Source organism: Artemia franciscana, chromosome 19 (genome assembly GCF_032884065.1).
Source record: "Artemia franciscana chromosome 19, ASM3288406v1, whole genome shotgun sequence".
Classification (NCBI taxonomy): Eukaryota; Metazoa; Arthropoda; class Branchiopoda; order Anostraca; family Artemiidae; genus Artemia; species Artemia franciscana.
The window spans coordinates 28,032,173-28,047,344 of record NC_088881.1 but is presented as its reverse complement, the minus strand read 5'-3'; the positions used below and the strand labels follow the sequence as shown (position 1 = coordinate 28,047,344).

At 33.9% G+C, this 15,172-nt stretch overlaps 1 protein-coding gene across 1 annotated transcript in view; it reads left to right on the top strand.

Annotated features, from left to right (window-relative positions):
• LOC136039515 (RNA helicase aquarius-like) overlaps positions 1–15,172 on the top strand; it is a gene marked incomplete in the record, with an annotated part of 134,775 nt that overhangs the window by 56,887 nt on the left and 62,716 nt on the right. Inside the window, 3 exon segments of the mRNA XM_065723311.1 lie at positions 542–755; positions 4,233–4,281; positions 7,931–8,166. Coding sequence (XP_065579383.1) covers positions 542–755; positions 4,233–4,281; positions 7,931–8,166 — 499 coding nt within the window.

Sequence of the window (15,172 nt, the reverse complement as noted above, 5' to 3'; positions counted from 1 at the left end):
CAGGCCCCTCTCCCCAAAATCCTATTTTTGTCGAGTCCTTACCTTACCTAGACGTTAGGCCTTAGTTCTTCTGGAGTCATTGGTGGTGCAAAAGGCGTCGACGAAGCCTCTCAACTCACCCAGAAGCGGTGCTGCAGCGATGACGTCTTCCCATTCATGAAGACGTAATTTACAGTCATTTTGCTGCGAACGTCGTCGCAAGGTGTTTTTGACAACACTGCCTTCTTTTGCTGTCTGGTTTCCAAATTGTAGACTTCTGATAAAGGCGGCCTTCTGGTTTTTTGGGTACTTCTTATTGAAATTATCGAATAAAATTTGTTTTATTATTCCCCTCCTCCCAAAACAAATCATCTTGCGTACTTGACTTCGTTCAACGATAAAATTCTTTGCATTAAAACAAAGGCTTTGACGCTGAAATCTAGAAAAATCAACTATCCAATAAGTTCTGAAAGTTGGCCTCCGAAAGCCTCAGATAACATGTTGAATGTACCTGGAATTGTCTTATGTTGTCTATAGAATAAAGTCAATTCTCTTTTTTCAGGTCTCTCGACATGAAAAACGAAGCTCTCAGTTACAGGCCCTCAATGAAATGCCTCTTTATCCAACTGAGGAGATTATTTGGAATGAAGCATTGGTACCAAATGAATATTTCTCTGGAGATGCATGCCTAGCCCTACCCAAGCTCCATTTGCAGTTCTTGACCTTGCATGACTACTTATTACGGAATTTCAACTTGTTTAGACTAGAAACAACGTGTAAGTTATAATCATTTATAACTATTAATTTTTTATCTACAAAATCATGTGCACAAGCCAAAGGGCGTATCTAACCTCTTTATAATATACAAAAACAGTGAATATGTTTTCAAGCCTTTTGTTGGACACTTATTTTTTTTTCCAAGATCTAATTTTAAAAAAGTGCTAAAATTTCGGTGTTTAGCTGAAGAATATGGCTTGATTTTGCTATACTTTATATAAAATCCAAACCCAACCCCAGAGGAAAAAGGAGGATCTAATAATAATGCGGACTTTATAAGGAACGAATCAAAAACTTAAATTCGAAAAAAAATAACGAAGAACTGTTATCTTTTTATTTATTTTTATATTTTTTCTGATTTTATTTTGTAGTTTCATTTTAGCTGTAATTTCGTTTTTTTGCTTTTTGATGTTTTTTTTTTATAAAATCTGGATTAAATTTATTTTTTGTTGGGCTAAAGACGCTACGTTGCTGATATAGGCTATGTGTAAATTGAATGTAAGCAGCAACATTAAAGTTCAAATGAACCAATTATTCCGTATATGAAAGGGTTGCCCCTTCCTCAATACCTTGCTCTTCACGCTGAAGTTTTTAGAATTTTTAAAAATGCTTTCTATTCTAAATAAATGGTCCTTTTGTTTCAGAAGTCATTCTTAAAAAATTGGGACAAATAGTCAAACTTTATCGTAAAGAGAAAGGTATTGAGGAGGGGTGTAACCCCTTCATATGTGAAGTAATTTCTGTTGTTTTTTAGTTTTAATGATGGTCCTTGCTTTGAGTGAAAAAAGCATACTTTTATTTGAAAAAGATTTTAAACTCTAATCATCTTTCTGGACACTCTGGAAAACCCCTTTCTGTGGAAATCATTTCTCGGAAATCCGAACGTACTGAAAATTTCCCCGGACAATTTCCTTCGGAACGTTTCCACTTGCAAAACTCAGTAGGCAAAGAGAAATAAGACAAATAAAAAGAATTTCGTATAGGAATTCTGTCAAGTCCCCCTGGTCCAAAACTTTCCCCAAAAGTTCACCCTGGAAACTTCCCTTCACACGGAAAATTATCCCCTTTGAAACTGACCCCAAGGACAAAATCCCCCACCCCTGCCGGAAAATGTGCATTTACTTCCCAAGAACAAATACTAGGATATACGTAAAATCGTGAGCAAATTTTATAACTTAAAGACCTATCCCCAGGGGCTGGAGGGGGGGGGGTATGTTATCTCCAAAGGCATCGCTTTGGGACTTTTGAACTATACTGAATAAAATAGCTTATCTCAAAATTTTGGACGGACGTTTTTGAGGAAAAAAGGCGTGGGAGGACGGCTATTTGGAATAGAATTTCGGTTTCGGTTTTTAAGTTAATCTGAGTCGCCATATTTTTCATTTTTCTTAAAAAAAGAAATATTACAGAAAAGCGTTATTTTTCTGGAAAATGTCTAAAAATATTAATATAAGTATAAAAATATGAATATAAATGTAAATATAAATATAATTCGACTAAAAATATAAATTTGGGCACTCCAATATTGCTTCTCAGTTTTTCCCCCCTAGTAAGTTCATTTTGCTCCGATCAATGGTCTTAGGGCTTAGACGGAAATCTTACCCAATTTTTGAATGTGCTTTTGAGTGGAATAATTCAAATTTATGTATCTTTTATTACAACGAGATCTAAGATCATGGTACTTTTGGTGACACAAAAGATGGCAGCTGATTAGAAAAAGTGTAAGAAAATAGAAATTAGATTATATTAGTGAAAAACGAGACTAGTGTCGAAATGCAATCCCAGATAACATAGTTTTGAAAGAAAATATGTCACGCAGGCAACCGTGTTTGTATTTGTAATAAGGTAAAAAAAAGAAGTAATATACGCATTTTCTACTCAAGTGTATGTTCCTAATTCTAACTCTGTAAAAATCTCTTACACGAGGCTATGGTAGGAGTCCTGGTATTTGATTTCTGATAGTTGGATGAAGAAGGAGAAAAATGTTTTAGGAAAAAATGGAGGAAGTGGAAAATTCTGACAGGAGTCCCGGTCAGTTTAATTTCAAGTCACCCAACGTAAAATGTGTTGATCGGGGAAAGTGTTCGGTTATCTTTTGTTTTTAATCAAAATAGAAATTCCCAGCTTGTCAGCCTTGCTATATAGAACGGATTGTCGTAGATTCTTATTTTTTCTGAGCCAGATCTACTTGATTCTCTGGGCTAGCACCTCCGCCAAAATCCTTGATGGTTTCCTTCTTTTTATAATCAGGGTAAAAAAAAAGGAGAAAATGTCCTGCGTAAAAAAAAACTGCCTGATAATTATCCAATTTGTTTGACATTTTCCTGATATATATTTTTTTAATAAAAATTTCTTTTAATTTTTCTGATTTCAAAAATACAGAATACAGTGATTCCAACAAACCACGAAAGAAATATTTTTTAGTGAAGAAAAAAGATGAACACATTGGCTATACATGACAAAATGAAAAATTAGATTATAAAGAAGAAAAAAGGAGGGTAATTCCAGCCACTGAATAAAGAAGGCTAAACATGGGGATAATTGGCCGAGACCTCCGCTCGATCATCTTCAGTGAACCAAAATAAATAAAAAGTGAAAAAATGGACTGTTAGAAAACCTAAAGACAAAATAAAAATAAACAGGCACCAAATTACAAATGGTTTATATTTGTTGAGTGGAGGTTTTGACCGAAATTTTTGCAAATTTATGTTTCATTTTTTTTTACTGATATTATCCTCCTTCTTACTTCTTAAATTTATTTCTCCGACAGGAATCCCGCTTTAGTTGTCAGCTTCGGTTCAATTTTGCTTTCTGTTAAAGTTGAATCTTTCTTTTTTTTTGTAGTCGGCTCTATCTGACTTTCCAGGTGAAATTCCCTGCTTTTCTGCCTCCTCAAATAGAACGGATTGAGTAGAAACTTGGGAGAGAGCTAATTCGGTTCCTCATTGAAAGTTCTAGTTCTCTCTATAAGGAACAAAACCGATCAGAGGATCACCTGCCATACTTTAAAAGCCACATATGTCCCCGGACTATGAAATGTGCCCAATAAGCTATCAAATTAAAGGAGTTGACCAAATAGGTTGATTTAGTCAAAGTGGAGTAATATATTTTTTGTATCAAGGACCATAGGTAAAATTTGTGCTCAATTTAATGGGTGAATTTGTATTTTTTGTTTATTCTTAGGATTGTGTCACCTTTCTATGCTCCTTAAATGTGCAGAGAGGAAATGCTTGGTCCCTTTGCTTGACAAACTTTTTCATCCTCCGTTTGATTATCCAGTCCCACTAAAAATAGATAAGTCTAATTTAAGCCTACTAAAAATTCCGGAATTTTTATAGATGCCCCCGCCCTTTCCAAAGATTTTCACTTAGATTTGTCCAAGTTTGAGTTTCTATATGCTTAATCTTGTTGCAATTGGTTCTAATTCGTTATATAGAAATTGGGTATTGATGTTAAGTAATTTTTTTCTTTTTTAGACGAAATACGACAAGATATTGAGGACGCTCTATCTAGGCTACGGCCCTGGTAAGATTGTTTATTTGTACTTAGTGTATTAATGTTTATTTATTGTAATATGGTGGTAGTTATTGTGTAATTATTATTGTATTTAGTGTATTTAGTATTTGTATAAAGAAAATTCATTTTTCGTATTTAGGATGAAGAGACTGAAAAATGCAGAAAAATGGAGTAATTTAAAAGGAAAATTAGAGATAATTGTAGTTTCAAAATTTTGTGAAGTAATATTTATGGTAGAAACAATATATAAAAAAAAACTTTCGTCAGGCTGTGGGAGCAACATTTTTTACTACATTTTTGTGTTCCTCGTAAAAAAAAAAATTATTCAATTTCGCCACCGTAAATAAGATTTTTTTTTTAAGGAGTGGGGAAATTCAATTATATAATTAGTCTGTTTTACAGTAAAGGGCCAAAAAGCGCGTATTTATATGTTTTTCTTACATAAGGGTTGAGGGATCGTCGGCACAGGGCTGAAAGTTTGCAAATCCGTTTAAAGTTGTAAAAAAGCTCTTTTAACAAAAAGGTAGAAGAAAAGAAAATGAAATACAAGCCTTATAGAGTTTCTCGCCTGATCTTTTGTGGAAGATGTTATGTAGAGGATACTCAGAAGTCAAATCGATCAAGTCACTTGTTGTTATTTGGATTTTGGTATTAAACTATTTGTTTGAGTCTTTAACTTCGTACGTTCATAATTAACTTTCAAGATAATGAATAGGATAATAATAAAAAATGTTTCAGCTGCTGAATGCTAAATGATTGTTTTAGGAGCTGTTCTGATTAAGTTAGTGCTGACGTGTATGTTTGGGACCGTGCCCTTTTATTATCAGATAAATATCTTTTTTTCTCTTATACATAGATTTACCTGTAAAATAATTTTATCTACACGTAAAACTCTTCTATAGGCTAGCCTATTATAGGGGGAATCAATTGGTCTTTACTGAAGTTCTATTTTAGTCTTTTCACGGGCTAACTAAATCTCATTGAAATATAATTTATGCTTACTATTTTGGGTCCCCAATGATTTTATTGGCCCATGGCGTTCACTTGATGGTGAAAGAGGCGATTTTACCTCTTTTCTGTATATACGCTTTTTAAGCTAGTTCTCGTTTAGAATTCTCTTAGTTGATATTGGTGTTGACATTGGTAATAAAAGTGGGTTATTTTCTACGACTGTTATCGTTTATTTTTCCAAACCTGAGTAGCGTTAAGAAGAGGGTATTAGGATTTTACCCTCATTGTAGGTTACACTTGAGGACCCCCCCTTCCAAAAGAGTAAAGAAATAATTGAAAATTGTTAGTGGCGCAGGCCGTGGCACCTTGGGCCAAATAGGGTGGCACTAACTCCCCTCCCCATAGGTAGTACACTTGTCATAGCGGCACTGGTTATAGTATCAGTGCTGGGAGAACTCGTAAAACCTGTGGCCTGTGTCGACCGCGATACTATTCCTTAGTACTACCAGTAGTGGTACTGGTTGGCTGATAATGACAATCTTTTGCAATCTATTTGTTGCTAGTAGTTTTAGTAGTAGTAAAGGCTGCACATGATTTGTATCATGACTGCTTCCAAATTTTCTATTCACAGTTTTTACGATATTTATTTATTATCTTTATTTATTATTTAGATTATTAGATATTTATTTATTATTTATTACGATATTTATTTATTTATTTATCCTTATTTTTTATTATTTATTATTAGTTTTTACGATATGTAATGACCCTTGTTGACGCTTTAATTCAGCTGCCACAAGTTCGGACACCGGATTTACTACCTATCCTTGTGAAAAAGACCTTACAAGAAGTGTCAATTCGACGCCGTATGTGCGAGCAATGGATATAAGGGACCTTTATCTTATTCATCTTTAAAGTTTACTCTTTACTTATGATAACTATGTGAGCTTGTACATGTAGTTCACGTCTACGTAAACTTCACGTTAAGACGCTGTCTCGCGTCTAACGGGTACCCACATTGGATGATATAATATGGGTATCTCAATGATATATTTTAATATTTATTTTGGAAGGCAAAGAGAATTTGGAATGCTAAGACTTGTGTTATTTGGAAGGCTAAGACTTGTGTTGATAGGTCGGTTACCGTTCGAGGTAGCTTATTATGTCTACCGTTGGGGTTCAGAACTGATAAAATGTGTCATCTACTGAGTGCTTTAAAAATATATAAAGAAAAGTTTATCGAAAAGGTATATAAACAGCTTTATCTATAATTATTCATTTTCAAAATATAATGGAAAGGCAGAATCTATTTTATTGCTTCGTCTGCCCAGCTTGTTATTTATCAGCTCTCAGCTTATTATCAGCATATTAGCTTCAGCGTATTTTGTTCCTTCAGACTATCTAAAATCTTTTGGATTAGCCATAATATTTAGTACGTAATCTCGGCAAATCTTTTGACTGTTTCTTTCCGTAAGGTGCATAATTTTTCTGCTTCTTTTTTTTCCATAAGATTATTGAATCATCTTAGTATCAGCATCCAGTGTATTCGAAAAGAAACATAATCTGCAAAAAATTCTTTAAAACATACAGTACTATTTATGCTAAGTGCATACGTAGAGGCGTGGAGGTGGGGGTCTTTGGGCCGGTCAAAATTTGTTTTCTAACTGACCTCCATTTTAGTCAAGCTTTTGCAAGGGAGCTATTGAATTGCAAGCACACTTAAATATTTCGGCCGATGTATGCATTCTCGTTCAGTCGCTTAGCGACTTTGATCCTGCATATTCTACGGAATTTCTTCGCTCAGCCCCCCTGTTTGGTTTCAGCAAATGAATAGAACCGAATTCAGTTTTTAAAACGGAAGTTGAGAAAATGGTTAAATGATTTCGTTTTTTTTTGTGTGTGTGTGAAATCATTCCTTGGGCGTTAACCAAATACTGGAAAGGACTTTTTTTTCAAGAGGTCCGCATCCCCTAAGTTTCGAAACAAATTTAAACTTTAATTTATTTAAACGGTTGTAATCACATTCGTTATTTACATTAATTTCTAAATATTCGTTAACATAAAAGAATATTTTCGTGAATTTTTTTTTTCAATGTGGAGCTTTCACGAAAAACTCTCAAATCTAAGTTGTCCCAGAAGAATCTACCTTTGAATGGTCCTTGTTTTTCTGTTGTCTGTTTTTTTTTATCTCCAGACAAATAATAAAAAGTTTGATGATCAGCAAATTAACTTCAATATTAATCGTTTGCATATCTTAGATTAGTCAAAAAGATCGCGGTTACGAACTTTAAGTAAGGAGTGACTCGGCTCAATATTAACTGAAACTCTAAAAAACGGAATTTTGATGTCCATATATGCATAAAAGGAATCAGCCTATTATGCTGATTACAAATATGTAAGATTCATCAAGTTTAGTATTACCCATCAAAAGTTTTGAGCCTGAGAAAATTTGCCTGATTTTTTAAATAGATTTTTAAATAAACCATCCCCCTAAGAATCGATAGCGTATAAAGAGCGAGGCCTTGAAGAGGGGAGGGCCGCTTTCATATACGGAATAATTTTTTATTCTTAAGTTTTAATGTCGTTCCTTACTTTGAGTTAAAAAAAAAACTTTTTTTGTACTTAATAACTATATAGATTTAATTAATCTATATATAATATTTAATTAATATATATTAATCACTATATAGATGTGTTTTGGTTGCAGGGTTGACGAGTATAAACAAGTGACATTTTCGGGCTGGTCAAGGATGGCTCAACCAATCATAAATTTCGCTATAGTAGAAGTTGGGAAGCCAAATATTGGAGAAAGACAACCGTCAAGAGTAAGAGCAGACGTATCAATGGTTTTGAACGTCAGAGATGTTATAAAGAAAGAATGGGAGGCACTGAGAAAGCACGACCCTTGTTTTCTTATCACTGTCAGACCTACTCTTGGGCTTGGTAAGTATCTACTATTGCTACTAACAACTCACCGCAGCCCCAAGCCGCCTGAGACCAACACAGCTACGAACGCTCCTCCTTTATCACAATCTATTCAAAGCCTCCCTCTTTACAACCTAACAGGAAGTTCCCATTTCCCTTAAACCTTTCTTTATGACATCCTCCACCCAAGCGGGATGAAGGTTTGCTAGATGTACAGTAGGCTATACGAAAAGTGTGGTTCAATTCCGCTTTCTAAGGCTGTAATGAGAGAAAGGTTGGTAAGTATCAATGAACTACAAATTATACTTCGACACAACTACTCAACATATGATAATGCACTAAAACAACTCAGCTCGAATTCACTTGATAGTCGTAAACATGAGCTGACATATCGATTTGGACTAAATTGTTTGAATTCCCAAACTCATCGTGGTCTACTACCCAACCTTGAGAGCCCCCGAATGAAGGACTAGTCACTAGACTCCTACAAATAAAAAAGAATTGTCCACAGTTGATGACTTACCCAGCCTCTACTACCGAGAGATATTGCAAATCATTTGTTCCTTATTTTCTTGGCATTTTAATGATATTACCGTGACAGATATTTAATGTTTGATGTAGGTTATTTCAGGTATTTGCCTGTGATTGTTTTTGAATGTACCAATCATTTATCATCTTAATTGATATATTCTGTATAAACGGTCACTATTATAATCATGAATCGTGCCAACTGACACTTAACATATGTAAATTTTTATTTTAGGGCATGACAGATGCCCTAGATTAGGCTGGAATAAGATATTTATTTATTAAGGTTTGAATAAGATATTATTTATTTACTTATTTATGACCTATTTTAATCTGTTGATCTTGGAGTGACACTTGCTGCTCTAAATTTTTGTGTTGCTGTTTATTTGTTTTTTGTCTTTTGTCATTGGTTTCTGTTGTTTGTTTTTTTTAACACTGACATGTTCATGTTAGTTCCAGCTATTGTATTGAATAAATATATTCTATTCTAATAACTCCAGATGAGGGAGCTTGAATTGAACTATTCATTTATAATATTTGTTAATTCAACAGAATAAGGTATAGGTAAAAGGTAAAGAATATGGCATTGGACTTTGAAGTCCTCACAGTTCAGTTCAGTTTATTAACATCAAAATAAATGGACAACAATAACTCTCTACCCCTACAAGGCTCATGGCCCCTTACATAGGGGTTAAAACAAAGATAAATACCAAATAAAGAGTCTCTTCTTAAAAAAAAACAACAAGAAATCCAATTAAAATTTTTGTGTTATTTTTACTTACCACTTCGTCCTCGAAATTCAAATCCCCACACCGTCTCCCACCATCACTATCACAACAATTAAAAATAAATAAATAAACGTGCTCAAGTCTAGCATCTAGGGATGTCGCCCTACCCTCATTATTCATCTTATTATTAAACATATAACAATATTAATTCAAACCAATTCAAAAATAAATTTCTTTCTCAAATTTATTCCCCATTATATTTATCAACCAAAAATATTTTTAGTTGGGTTTTAAAGGCATCAAACGAATGAATGCTACGGACATTATCAGGGAGACTGTTCCATACTTTACTACATGCTATTCGGGGACTAAAATCTGATCTGACAGTCTTAGTTTGAGGTAATAGTAGGTGGTCTTTATTGCTTAGATTATGAGAGCTCCTTGAACTAACTAATTCGGGAAAGAAAGAATTGAAACAGCGAGGCAGTTCACCATGAAGATACTTGAAAATCATTGAAGAGCAAGAGACGACATAGAATGCATAAGTGTTCAAAAGCACTTTTCGATGTCCTTTATTAATTTCGTTAACTAACTGGCGAGCCTTTTGATGAATTACTTTAATCGGATGGAGCAGAGACTTGAAAGTAGACATCCAAATCGAGTTGCAGTAAGTTAAATACGGCTGAATGAGTCAAAAATACAGAGTCCGAAGAATAGATTCAGGAAAAATGTGTTTAAGTTTCTGAAAAAGCACACCCAGTGCTTATCTCCTTTTCATGGCCTTTCAGCTAGGAAGTGCAATGGGGGATGGGAGGCCAGCCATCCTGTGCTTTTGCAAACCGTTCCAGTGTGCGTTCCACCACCTTCCTAAGATTTTTCCAAGTACTCATTTAGAGTTGGGTTAACTCTGACTGAGCTTACAAGATAATGCCATTGACCTAATGACCCATTGACCTAATGACCTAATTGACCTAATGACCTAATTGACCTATTGACCCTCATTCCAAACCAAACAATTCAAAAGTTTGTCCTCCAAGACAAAGGATTTCTAGTTTAGCGTGCTAACCTCTTGGCTAGGATGACAGCTGCAGAGGGATTAAAAACCAACAGAGTGGCTGAGCAGCTATTAAATATATTCATTACATGTTTTTAACAATTTTGTTCGAGACAGGAGGCTGTTCTTACCAAATTTAATCTCGAGAGAATTCTTCCTATACCACGCTCTTTGCAGATAAATACATAATAAAACCTTTTGTCGACTCAAATTTTATTGTATTTTTTGTAAAGGAGTATGTGGCTCCCTCTCCCATTATTAAAGCCTAATTTAAATATATGGGTTCAAATTTAAGGATGCTAGGTAGTAACTCACCCTATGATTGTTCAGAGGGACCTCCTTGGAATAGTTTAGATTAAGCTGCAACTTTTTAAGGTTTCTTATCCCTCCTAAACCTCATAAATCTTTCTATCTATCTGTGAAGGCTTTTGTGTAATCATACAAGGCTCTTTAATTGAGATTTCTTCTCAGCCGTATGACTCATTGACTCTTGTCCCCTCTCCCCTCTTAATGGACATACTATTGGGTATGGTAAGTTCCAAATTTAATCCGGAAAATAAAACACGAAATTAGTCGTTGACTTGACAAATTGATTGATTACCTAGAATAAAAAGGATTTTGGAGAAGGTATTAAATGTGAAGACCCCTTTCCGGGCCCCCTAACCCCCTTCTCTCCTGCAGAAGTGTATAGAAAAAGGATGAAGGATACACAGAATCCCTGAAATGGTATTCCCTGTTTTAGTCTCAGAGTGTATTTGAAGTGTAATAAATTTGAATTATACTTTAGCATGGCCATTTAATTGCCAGATAATGGTCCTATTTTCATTTTATCATTTCATTTCATTTCATTTTTCATTTTCATTTTTTTTTCATTTTTTTTTATTTTCATTTCATTTTAGTATAATTATGCCATATTTAGTCTCATTTAGGTCGATTCTCATGAGATGGGTCCCTTCTCATCCTATCTTCGTTAAGTTTTAAAATCTTTGTTTCTGTTCCTTAACAATATAAATCAAAAAGCTAGGAAGATAGCAGATGGCATTGGTGGTTAATTCTGATAAAGGTATTTGTAAAAATGCAAATCTATTCATACTACTACTACTAACAACTCACAGCCGCCTGAAGCCAAACACAGCTTCGCACGCTCCTTCTCCATCCCAATCTATTCGAAGCTTTCCTCTTTACACCCTCTCAGGAAGATCCCGTTTCCTTTAAATCTTTCTTTATGACAAATGGCAATTAGGACCTTCATGATGGAAGTGGTAAGGACAGTAAATCTCTTCCTTCCCGGTCTCCTCCGCAAGTAGTACTTCAGATGTTTGGGCCTTAAAATGTACTTTTATAGGATCAAACCGATATCTAGCTTGTTACCAGGGAGTAACACTAAAGAGGGTGAGAAATTGAAAGTGGGCCAAAGTTTTATTAATATAAATTTGTAACTGAAATGAAATGCTTAATTTTATCTTGATCCAGTCTGAAATTAGCGTAATTGGCGTAACAGCGATCTATAGGCGTAACGTTGCTGTTACGCCTATACATCGTACGTGAAATTCTCAAACTTTTGAAATAATCGCCAAAGACTGTTTTCTGAGATGTTCTCCAGAGGCATCAAAAGGGCAATATACGTTCAAGTACACTTCGGTCCTCTTAATTTATATTATCGTACTGATCCACCCTTTGAAAACAGCTTAGCAAATGGTTTTTTGCAACTACCTCAGAAGTATAAAAATCTCAGATATGACCTTTAGGCCTAATAATGACAACAGGTTGACGAATTTGTGGCGGCTTTTTACCTCCTCTGTTTTATTGCAGTGCTGCCTGCTACATGAATACCTTTTTTTATTATTATTTCTTTGCAAAATACTAAGTTTCAGCGGTTTCGGGGGATGCCCATAGGGGTTTGAATAGATGCATTATTAACAGAAATAGAAAAGTTTAGCGTAGGTACGTCGTAGGCTCACTTTACTCTACCTATCGGTGGATACATGCTTTAAGGTAATCAAAAATTGCATTGGAATATCGTCTAATCAAAATGCACGGTGCTTGCATTCTATACTAAAATATACTTATTGAATTTTAGGAAACTTTATGCCAAACTATCTTTAATAATAACAATAACTTAATTTAGGTCTCCACTTTAAAAAATGTCAGCCGCTAGAAATGAACGTGTTTGGGGTAAGACCTTTCCTAAAAAACCTAATATTTACCTTACTATCAACCAATTGAAAAATAACACAATCAAAAGGCATAAGAAAAAGGAATATTGAAAATAGCACGGCTGAATATCACTCAACTAGACGTGTAACCTCTTAAAAATCGGTCCAAAATTATTCTCCGTCACTACCGCCCTCTAGAAAAAACAAAAAAGAAAATAATGGAGGTCACTCGGGAGAAAAAGATCGCTAAGAAATGATGCACTCATTAAAGAAAAAAGATTTTAACTTGCTTTTAAAACTAGCAACATTTTTCTTCGTTAATTACTTCTTCAGAAACTATTATAATAACCTGGCCTAGCTAGACCAACAGAGAAAAACCATCTTTTATTGCAGCACGAGGGTGTAAAATTCTAGATGGGCATTGGTACTTAAGGATAATTTTTTTTATAATTTTTTATAACAAAGTTATAATTTTTATAACTAATAATATTATAATGAATATTATTATCTATAATAAAATAATAAATATTATTATCAATAATATTATTATCAATAAATATTAATATTATTAATATTTATGATAATAAATATTATTATCTATAATATTTTATAAAGTTATAATAAAGTTTTAATTTTAAGTTATAATTTTTTGTGGAAAGCTGATTGGATTGAAAAAATTATGGCATAAATTTTGACTCGAATCACTTTTGTAAGCTATTGCAAAGCCTATCATAGAGTAGCTCTAATTCTTAAAAAGCTGTGCTTATCCTAAGCAAAACAAACTCTTAAGATGCGAGAAATAAAAATGATATTTTAATAGATTGTTGTTCACATATTATATCGGCACGTATTTACATATTGACGCATTAATATATATATATATATATATATATATATATATATATATATATATATATATATATATATATATATTTATATATATATATATATATATATATATATATATATATATATATATATATATATATATATATATATATATATATATATATATATATATATATATATATATATATATATATATATATATATATATATATATATATATATATATATATATATATATATATTGCTAAGTACTTGGTGCCAGTTAGAATAAAATATCTGGTTTTCCGCTAGTCTTTTATGAAGGCTTTAGGTGACTGTTGAATCTTCTTTTGAAAGAGTGTACAAGAGAAACTTTTAGGGATAACTTCCCCAAGAAGATCATTCCTGATTGAGGGACACTGTCGAATGAAACTGCTCTTCAAATACTCTGTTTTCGGCTTGTCCACCTCAATATAATTAGACCGAGCTGTGTGGCTTTGCGTCTGTCTGACACATTGACATACTGGAAAGAGTGATGGAGGACGACTGAACCTGCTCTGTTATCGCTATTCTGGATCTCTTGGAGTGGTGCTAGCAACGTTTTTGGTGAACCAGCATGCAATTGATGTCCACTATCGATGAAGTGAAACTCCCAGTTTATTTTGCACACATTTGAAAATTTATTATATTTAGTTTACCTATTGTTGCTAAAAAGAGGGATATATTAACAGGATAAGCTTGTTTTGGTGTTACTTGGTTGTTTTACATTTGCTGTTTTTTTTCTTTCATAGGCATGTATTTTGGGGGTGATACCTGACACGGGGATGCCATGGATATTCTGTGGTAGCCACAACACTGTGCTGGGTAGAGAATTTAAAGTGGCGAAACCCTATATAGGCTAGTGTATTCTCCTGATGAGCCCTTGTGTTGGGTTGTTGCCTCTGAATTATTTGTCTTTATTATTTTTTCTATTGTTTGGTAAATGACGACTTATACTTATTGACGACATGACTGCCTGTCCATGGATTATTCTTTATGGTTGATTGTGTATGGCTATGCTGTTTGACCTATGTGATTGTATGGATGAGTAGGGTTAAGGCCTCATTCAAGTGCTGGTCTATATTAATCACTAATTTAGGAAAACAGTCTTCCTTTTCTCCTTCTGTCTCTCTCTTTTTTTTTCTCTTTTTTTTTTCGTGCTGTTGCATTGGTGATTTCTCTTTTCATGATATATATATATATATATATATATATATATATATATATATATATATATATATATATATATATATATATATATATATATATATATATATATATATATAAATTTACCTCAAAAGCTTGAGTTTGCTATAGCTACCACGTCCTCCGACTCTGGTTTGATGTAGGTGCTAAGGCTGCGCAGGTGTGTTGCATTGTTGTGACATAGTATATTTGGAGTCCTCCCCCTTTGACGGATGCCCAATGGGTTCCAGGGAAGGACATAACTCCCTGCGCTGGTATTGGACATCCAATACTTCCATCCTCGTACTCTGATAAAGTTGGTCACAGGTAGTTATCCTGTCGCATTATGTGTTGATTGATTAGGCATTCTCTTGAGTCCAGTGAACCTTTAATATTCTCCTAAGGCAGATCTTTTCGGACGCTTGGATTTCTTTTTTCTTTTTTCTTTTTTTTTGCTGCTGCTGCCTTTAGTACCACGTTTTTGATAGCGTACAGTAGTAGTGGTT